This window comes from Mycteria americana, chromosome 26 (genome assembly GCF_035582795.1).
Source record: "Mycteria americana isolate JAX WOST 10 ecotype Jacksonville Zoo and Gardens chromosome 26, USCA_MyAme_1.0, whole genome shotgun sequence".
Lineage (NCBI taxonomy): Eukaryota > Metazoa > Chordata > Aves > Ciconiiformes > Ciconiidae > Mycteria > Mycteria americana.
This window is the reverse complement of record NC_134390.1, coordinates 2,003,414-2,011,842: the sequence shown is the minus strand read 5'-3', so window position 1 is coordinate 2,011,842 and position 8,429 is coordinate 2,003,414. Positions and strand designations below refer to the sequence as shown.

The 8,429-nt window shown below is 75.5% G+C and overlaps 1 protein-coding gene across 2 annotated transcripts; it reads left to right on the top strand.

The window, feature by feature from the left end:
• The first annotated feature begins 37 nt into the window (after nucleotides 1-37).
• Nucleotides 38-8,419, top strand: NCKAP5L (NCK associated protein 5 like). Of its 2 annotated transcripts, none has more exons than XM_075525375.1 (13): nucleotides 38-168; nucleotides 3,131-3,172; nucleotides 3,260-3,367; nucleotides 3,825-3,893; nucleotides 3,998-4,036; nucleotides 4,121-4,240; nucleotides 4,335-4,448; nucleotides 4,952-6,693; nucleotides 6,796-6,949; nucleotides 7,044-7,122; nucleotides 7,213-7,506; nucleotides 7,679-7,818; nucleotides 7,934-8,419. In XM_075525375.1, exons 3-13 carry the CDS (start codon nucleotides 3,266-3,268, stop codon nucleotides 8,168-8,170), a joined length of 3,090 nt encoding a protein of 1,029 aa, XP_075381490.1. In that variant the 5' UTR covers nucleotides 38-168; nucleotides 3,131-3,172; nucleotides 3,260-3,265; the 3' UTR covers nucleotides 8,171-8,419. The 2 variants fall into 2 exon arrangements, with proteins under 2 accessions (XP_075381490.1, XP_075381491.1); XM_075525376.1 differs by lacking the exon at nucleotides 38-168 and adding an exon at nucleotides 2,568-2,661.
• The last annotated feature ends 10 nt before the right edge of the window (nucleotides 8,420-8,429 follow it).

Genomic DNA, 8,429 nt, shown 5'->3' with positions numbered 1-8,429 from the left:
CCCCCGGGCGCGGATTGGCGGCGGCGGGGGCGCAGGGCGGAGCCGGCCCGGTGGAGCCATGACATCACCGCCGCCGCCGCCGGGCCAGCCCCGGCCCCAGCCCCGGCCCCGGTCCCGGCCCCGGTCCCGGCCATGCCGCCCCGCGCCGCCGCCCCGCCGTAGCCCCCGGTGAGTCCGGCCGCGCCGCGCCGCGGCGGGAGGGCGGGCGGGGAGCGGCGGGGGGGGGGGGGTGTCCCCGGGGAAGTCGGGCCGCAGCTCGGGGGCACCGGCAGCCCCGCGGTGCGGACGGGGGGGTCCCCGCTGCCGCCGGGCACCGGAACGTGCGGCGGGGGGGGGCGGCCCGGGCGGCGGGGCCGGGGGTGCCCCGGGGGAAGCGGCGCGGGGTGTCCCCGCCGGTCCCCCCTGTATGTCCCCGGCGCATCCCGGCTGTCCCCCCTGCGTGTCCCCGCTGTCCCCGGGCTGTTGTCCCCAGAACATCCCATGTGCCCTCAGCGCATCCCGGCTGTCCCCGCTGTGTCCCCGCTGTCCCCTGCTACATCCAGGCTCTCTCCCCGCTGTGTCCTGCCTGTTCCTGGTGTGTCCCCAGTGTCCCCAGTGCATGCTGGCTGTCCCCGGTGTGTCCCCCCACTGTCCTCCATCCCACCCGCCGGTCCCCACTGTCCCTGGTACATCCCGCCTGTCCCCCATGTGTCTCTGCTGTCCCCACTGCGTCCTGGCTGTCCCCAGTGTCCCCATTGCATCCTGGCTGTCCCTGGTACGGCCCCAGTGTCCCCACTGCATCCTGGCTGTCCCTGGCGTGTCCCTGGTGCGTCCCAGCTGTCCTCGATATGTCCCTGCTACCCCAAGGCTGTTTCTCCAGCACATCCCATTTGTCCCCGGTGCATCCCCGCTGTCCCCGGGCTGTCCCCCCCGTTCCCAGTGCATCGCCACTGTCCCTGGGCTGTCCCCCCACCGTCCCCATTGTGTCCTGGCTGCCCCAAGAGCAGCCCAGCCTCTGCAGCCCAGCAGGATTGGGGACACTCAGGGCTGTCACCCCATGTCCCCGGGCTTGAGGTGGGGACCCTGGCGTGGGGCAGGCCAAGGCCAGCCCGTCACAGCCATGCCGTGGGACGATGACCCGGGCGCAGGGGACCGTTCCCTGCCGCGCTGGCGTGTCCACAGCCGCGTGGTTTGGGCACGTGCTGTGTCCCCGCCGTGCCTGGGGCGGCGGGTGCGAGCGGCTGCTGTCCCTCGGCCCAGGGTGACCCGGGGGGACCGGGTAGGGGGACACGGGCTCCGGGTGCCCCTGGCTCTGCTGGAGCTGCGTCCCCCTCCCCACAGGGACCCTCGTGCTGCCCTCGTGGGGCCCCGTGCTGGGGGAGGGGACGGCCACACCGTCCATCTGTCGGGGCCCCCCCGGCCATCCCCCGCCGGCGGGGCCTGGGGGGGCCGCGGGCTGCTCTTCCCCTCCAGACGGAGCCTCACTTCCCCCCGTGACGCAGCCGGAGCCGCCGGCCCCAGGGCCGCTTCCTGCGCCGGGGGCAGCGTGAGGGGGGCCCACGTGCCCACGGGCACCACGGGCCACCCTGGGGACCCACCTCGGTTTGCTGCCGGTCCCGTGGGCTGCAGGGGGACAGGGACAGCACGTGCGAGGTCCGGCCACGCGTACCGGCGAGGGTGCACGGCGCTGCTGTGCATGGTGCCAGCGGGGTCCTACGGCGTGTGGCCAAGGTCACGCAGCCCATCGGGTTGGGGACGGCCAGCTCGGGGCTTGGTGGGGACGCGGGGAGCATCCCGCAGCCCCTCTCTGTGCCCGTCCCCGCTGCGCCGAGCAGGGCTGTAAATACCGGCGCTCCGGTTATTTTTGCCGCTGTCGTGTTGGGTGGGAGAAGGCGGCAGAGTTTGCTCCGGGGCCATCCGCTGGCCCCCAGTGCTCCCACCCATGGGGCAGCCACGCGGGGTCCCCGGCGGGGGACGGGGCTGTCACGAGCGCTGCACGCGCCCCGACCTCGCCTGCTTGCAGTGACCTCCCTCTTGGCCTCATCACCTCCATCACCCCCGGTCCCCTCCGGTTCCCCCCGTGCCGCTGAACCCCCCGCCGGGGCGCCGGGCATCGCCACCGTGGGCTCTGGGTGAGCCGGGGCCCCGTGGCCCCGTGTGAACCCCGACCCCTGCCTGGCTCCTGGGGTGCAGGGTGGGGGCCACGGCCTGGCCCCACGGCACGGCTCCATGCCCGGAGCCCCGGGGCCCTCCCCGAAGGGTGCCCAGGCTCCTGGGGGTCCCTCTCCAAAGGGTGCTGGGTGCCCCAGGGGGGTCCGTCTCCGTGGGGTGCCCTGTGCCCCCAGGGGTGCCCGGTGCCACATGGGGAGGCCCGGTGCTCCCTCTCCCGGGATGCCCGATGTCCCGGTGCGGCCTCTCCCGGGGGTCCCCGGTGCCCCGGCCCGCCCGTGCCGGCTCCCCGGTGCTCCCTGCCCGGGGCTGGCGCTGGCGGAGCCGCGCACCGGGGGCGGTGGCGGCGGCCCCGGCTCCTCCCCGGCCGCGACGGGAAGGCGGAGCCGGGCCGCCGCCGCCTCCCAACAATAGCGCGGCCGGGCCGGGGAGGGATGGAGCCGCCGCCGCCGCCGGGACCGGCCCCGGGGCCGCGCTGAGCGGGGACGGGCGGCGCCGCCGGGAGCCCCGGGCGTGAGTGCGCGGCGGGGGCGGGGGCGGGAGCGCGGCGTGGGGGGCCCGGGCCGGGGCCCGGTGCTCGGTGCTCGGGGCCGGTGCTCGGGGCCGGCCCCTGTTCCGGCGCGCACGGGGCTGAGCGGCGCGGGGAGGCACCGGCACCGGCGGCGGGGGGAGCCCCGGGGGAAGCGGGGTGTCCGGCACCGGAGCTAGAGCTGGGGGGGGGGGCCCGTCTGCACCCCGGGGGTCCCGTGCACCGGGTGCCGCGCATCCCGGTGCCCCGGTGCCGGTCCCGGGGGTGCTGCGCATCCCGGTGCCCCGGGGCTGGGGCTGGTCCCAGGGTCCCTGCACACTCCGGGAAGGGGCATGGGGGGCTGGGCTGCGGGAGGGCTCCCGGTGGCGCCGGTGCCGGTGCTGGTGGGGTCGGGGCTCGGCCCCAGGCCCCCGCGAGGCTCCGTCCCCCCCTCAGCCCTCTTCTCCGCTGCAGGTGACACCGCGGAGGGACAGGGCTGGGGACGTCCTGAGCGAGGTAAGGGGGGTCCTGGCGGTGCCGCGGGCCGGGGGACACCGGGCAGGGGCCAGCAGGGACCCCGGCCTGATGCGTGTCCCCCTGCAGCCAGCGATGTCGGAGAGCGTGGCCGAGGCGCCGGGAGACGGGAGCCCCACGGCGCTCGGCGAGACGGGCACCAGCCATGAGCTCCTGCAGCGGCTGCGGGAGCTGGAGGTATGGCGAGGGCCGGCAACCAGGGCCACCGAGAGCTGGGACCACCAGGCACCCGTGGCTCGTGCCACTGGGCAGCCATGGCCACCAGAAACTAGGGCCACCAGAAACTAGGGCCACCAGGCAGCCGTGGCCATTGCCTTCGGGCAGCCGTGGCCAGTACTACCATGCAGCCATGGCCACCATACAGCCGTGGCCACTGCCATCATGCAGCCAGTGCTGCCAGGCAGCCGTGGCCGGTGCCACGGAGCCAGCAGCCCAGACGCCACGGTGGGTGGCAGCACTTTCCTGCTTTCCATAGCCCTCGTGTGCCACCACTCCTGGGGCAGTCCCGTCCCTCCATGTGTGGCCCGGGGTCCCACCAGGCAGAGGAGGGGTCCCCTGGGTGCCATGGGGGGGGGGGTCCAGGCACCCATGCCCCTCTACCGTGTCCCCTGAGCCATCCCCGCTCTGTCCCCAGGCGGAGAACTCGGCCCTGGCCCAGGCCAACGAGAACCAGCGGGAGACGTACGAGCGCTGCCTGGACGAGGTACCGGGGGGGGGGGCGTGGGACACGCGTGCACACGCGTGTGCCAGGGCGCGGGGCTGCGCGTGCCCTCGCAGCCCACCCAGGCCCCCCCCTCTGCTCCCCAGGTTGCCAACCATGTGGTGCAGGCGCTGCTGAACCAGAAGGTGGGTGTCGGGGGGTGACGGGGGGCTGGAGGGGGACTGGGGGGGGGTCCCGGCTGATGCCCCCCTCCCTCCCGCTCCGGCCAGGACCTGCGTGAGGAATGCATCAAGCTGAAGAAACGCGTCTTCGACCTGGAGCGCCAGAACCAGGCGCTGAGCGACCTCTTCCAGCAGAAGCTGCAGCTCTCGGCCGGATCCCTGCCCCAGGTGCGGCCGGGGCCGTGTCGGTGCTGGGGGGGGAGGGGGGGTCACGGGGCAGAGCCCCCCCCAAAGCTTAACCCGGCGTCTCCCTCCTCTCCAGCTGCCGCTGCACCCGGTGCCGGTGCCCCCGGACGCCCCGGCCAGCCCCCAGCTGGGCTCCGCTGAGCAGCCGCCCCCCGTGCTGCCCCCCGCCCGCTGTGTCCCCCCGCAGGAGGTGGGTACCGGTGTCTCCAAACCCCCCTGCTCCAGTGTCCCCCTCTGCGGGCTGTGGCATCCCCCTCCCCAAGCTCAGGCGATTGCCTTTTCCAGGCCTGCAGTGTCCCCAAGCCTGTGGCACCCTGCCTTCCAGGCCCGTGGTGTCCTCCCCTCTGTCCCCTTCCCCGGCTCCATGGTGTCCCCATCCCCGAGCCTGTGGCATCTCCAAGCCCGGCTGCCCGCAGTGTCCCTGACCCTGAGCCTGTGGTGTCCCCTTCTCCGGGCCCCTGGCATCCCCCCTCCGAGCCCCTCCGCCTGTGGCGTCCCCAGCTCCAATCCCCTTTGTCTCCGGGGCCCCCGTCCCCAACCCCGTTGTGTCCCCGTCCCCAGCCCCACTGCGTCCCTCTCTCCGTCCCCTCCACCTGTGATGTCCCCAGGGCGTCCCCCTCTCCCAGCCCCACCACGGTGCCACGGGGCTCAGCCCCGGGTGCCGGTGGGGTGAATGGTGCCCGGTCCCTGCAGGTGACCCCGTCAGTGCCGTCGGGCAGCCCCGGGCTCAGCCCCGGCGCCCCCCCCCTGGACGCCCTCTCCCCCTTCTTCAAGAAGAAAGCCCAGATCCTGGAGGTGCTGCGCAAGCTGGAGGAGACGGACCCGCTGCTGGGGCCCTCCCCAGCCTCCCCTGGCTCCCCCGAGCCCTGCGCCGCCCCCGGCTGGACCCCCTGCCCGCTGCGGGGGCCGGGGGCTGCTGGGGGGTGGCGGGGGGCCGAGGGCAGCCCCTGCTCCTCACCGGAGGAGGTTGCGCCGCCGCGGGGTGCCCTGCTCAGCGCCTTGGCCGAGCGGCTGCTGCGGGGCGAGGGGGGGTGCTGCCGGCGCAACGGCGAAGCCCCTGGGGGCCCCCCCCGGCAGCGGCACGGTGAGCACCCCGCTTTCCTGGGGCTCTACGCCCCCGGCGAGGAGAGCCCCGAGGGGGGCTTCGCCCCGCTCTTGCCTGGGGGGGACGCCGACCCCCTGCCCTCCCCCCCCAAGGTGCTCAAGCTGCCCCCCCCCCCCGGGGCGCTGCGCCTCAGTCCCCAGCTCGCCCGCGCCTCCAAGATCCCCTGCCGCGGCGGCAACGCCGAGGCCTCGCCGGCGCTCAGCCACCGCGCCTCCCCCGACGCCCCCCCAGAGCCCGGCTCCCCTGAGCCCCCCGCTTTCCCCCTGCCGCGCACCTACGAGGCAGCTGAGCAGCCCCCCGGACCACCGGGCCCCCCCGGGAGCGGGGAGCGGGCGGCCGCCTCCCCCTCCAGCGCCCGCTGCGGCACGGGGGGCTCGGCGCCCTCCCGCCGCCCCGGCAAGAAGCCCCCTGAGCCGGGCTACCTGCCCTTCAAGGAGCGCCTGGCTGCCCTGGGCAAGCTGCGGGGGGCCGAGGGCCGCGAGCCCCCCGGCCCGGGGCGGCCCGAGCGAGGCCACGGCGCCGAGCCGCGGCCCCCTCCCCGGGGGGGTTTGGGGGGCAGCCTGAAGCACCCTGAGCCAGCGCACGGCGGGGAGCCCCTGGCCCGCTGCTACTCCTCCGGCTCCATGGGCGAGCCCGGCAAGGCGGGGGGCAAGGGACGCCCTGCCAGTGGCAGGACCCCACCGCGGGCCCCCCCAGCGCCCCCCGCCAAGGCCGCCCGCAGCCCCCACGGCAGCCCCACCAAGCTGCCCACCAAGGCGGGCGCTGGCAAAGCCGGGACGCCACGGGGCGAGGAGCCGGCGGGCGCCAAGGCAGCGGGGGTCCCCCGTAAAACACCACCGGCCCCCGAGCCCCCTGGCACGGGGCCGCCGTCGGGCGCTGCCGGGCATTCGGCCATCGAGGAAAAGGTGATGAAGGGCATCGAGGAGAACGTGCTGCGGCTGCAGGGGCAGGAGCGGGCGCCGGTGGGCGAAGCCAAGGGGAAGGCGGCTGGCGGCTTGGCCAGCTGGTTCGGGCTGCGGCGCAGCAAGCTGCCGGCTCTGAGCCGTCGCGGCGACGGCAGCCGTGGCCGGGAGTGGGCCGGGACGCCGGCTCCCCTGCGCCGGGAGGTCAAGTTGGCCGCTCGCAAGCTGGAAGCCGAGAGCCTCAACATCTCGAAGCTGATGGAGAAGGCGGAGGATCTGCGCAAGGCGCTGCGGGAGGAGCACGCCTTTCTGCAGGGGCTGGCGCTGGAGAAGGGGCGCCCGCGTGGGCCCCCCCGCGGCCCCGGCCACCTCCCGGTGATGTACCAGGAGGTGACGGCCGAGACCTTCATGCAGCAGCTGCTCGACAGGTCAGCGGTGGCCCAGGGGCCGGGGGGGGGTGGGGGTGGGGTGGGGGGGAATGAGAGTGGCGGGTGCCCCCGCAGCCCACCCTGACGTGGCGTCGTCCCCAGGGTGGACGGGAAGGACGTGCCCTACGAGAGCCGCCTGGAGCACAAGCGGGAGCTGCATGACCTTCGCCGGGTCCCCCCCGATGCCAAAGACCCCCGGCTCTGCCGCCCGCCCCGCAACGGCATCGTAGGGCACCTGCGGGAGCCCCCCGACAAGGTGAGGACCCCCCCCATCACCACCACCGGCCGGGTGCCCTATCCGGGGGGGGGGGGACACCCCACGGCCACTCACCCTCTCCCTCCTGCTGCAGGTGCCCGACGTGGGGCTCCGGGACGAGCTGCCGTCAGACGAGAGCTTGTCCGAGTCGGGGACGTCGCAGCACTTCGCCGGTGAGGGGGTGCCGGGAGGGGAGGGATACGGCGGGGAGGGGGCCACCGGGGTGGACCCCCTGGCACTGACGCCTCCGCTTGTGCCGGCAGCCTGCGGGTCGCTGACGCGGACGCTGGACAGTGGGATCGGGACCTTCCCGCCACCCGACTACGGGGGGGTCCCCGCCAAGAGCACCCCCAAACCGCGGGGCCGCCCTGAGCCGCTGCCCGGTGCCGTACCGGCGCGGCCGCCTGCCATCACCAAAGTGCCGCGCAAGGCCCGGACGCTGGAGCGGGAGGTGCCCAGCGCGGAGGAGCTGCTGGTGGCTGGCAAACACCGGAGCGCCCCGGCGTGCCGCCCCCCAGCCCCCCCCGGCCCGCACGGCCACCGCGCCGGTCCCCAAGGTCGGTGTCCTCCCGTGCTGTGTGCCACGGGCGTGCAAGGCCCCGGTGATGGTGCCGGGTGGGCACCCAATGCTTGTGCAAGGGTGCACGTGCACCCGGTGGGGAGGTGGGGGTCGTGGCGGGAGGGGGGGGCCCTGCAGGCCAGCACTGACCCCCCCCCCCTTTCCCGCAGACGCCGGTGACGACGCCGGGAAGCCGCGGCGCGTCCAGCAGAGCAAGAACTGGACTTTCCCCAACGCCAAAGCCTGCGGCACTGCCGACCCCTTCCTCTCCCCCCCCAGGGGGCTGGAGGGGCTGCACTGTCCCACACTGGTAAGGGGGGGGGGGGGCTATAGGACCACCCCCCCCAGCCCTGGGGTGTAACTGGCATTGGCACGGAGCGGGGGGCAGAGTGACACCCCCACCCCACCCCGCTGTCCCTCCCCAGGCACCCGCGTGCGGCCCGGCGGGACATCGAGGGGCGTCCCCGGAGGCCCCCCCGCCGCTGCCCCCCACCCTGAGCGCCAGCAGCAGCCGGACGCCCAGCGCCTCGGACGTGGGGGACGAGGGCAGCACGGAGGCCCGGTCGCGGGACGGGGGACACGGCCCCCCGGGGCTGGAGCACTCCGAGTCGCTCAGCGACTCCCTCTACGACAGCCTCTCCTCCTGCGGCAGCCAGGGCTGAGCCCCCCCGGCCGCACTCGCACGTCTTCCGCCCGTGTGTGTGTCCCCCCCCCGCACCCCGCTGCCCCCCCGCTTCCCCAGCCCCGGTCTGGGGGTGCTGCCCGGGGCGGGGGGGGGGTCCCGGTGCCCCGTCCCCCCTGCGCCCGGCTCTCTCTGATGGTGCTATCGCAGTGTACAGCCCCCCCCGCCGGGTTTTTAACTCAATAAAGCCGCCCTCCCCCGGTTTATTTATATACGTTATTGTGCAGCCGCTGTCGTCT

What these genes read in the sequence shown, in the direction of transcription:
- NCKAP5L (XM_075525375.1), top strand. Translation starts at nt 3,266, where the DNA reads ATGTCGGAGAGCGTGGCCGAGGCGCCGGGAGACGGGAGCCCCACGGCG. An exon ending in CGGCCGGATCCCTGCCCCAG is followed by an intron (nt 4,241 to 4,334) that starts GTGCGGCCGGGG and finishes CCTCCTCTCCAG; the next exon opens with CTGCCGCTGCACCCGGTGCC. An exon ending in TGCGGGAGCCCCCCGACAAG is followed by an intron (nt 6,950 to 7,043) that starts GTGAGGACCCCC and finishes CTCCTGCTGCAG; the next exon opens with GTGCCCGACGTGGGGCTCCG.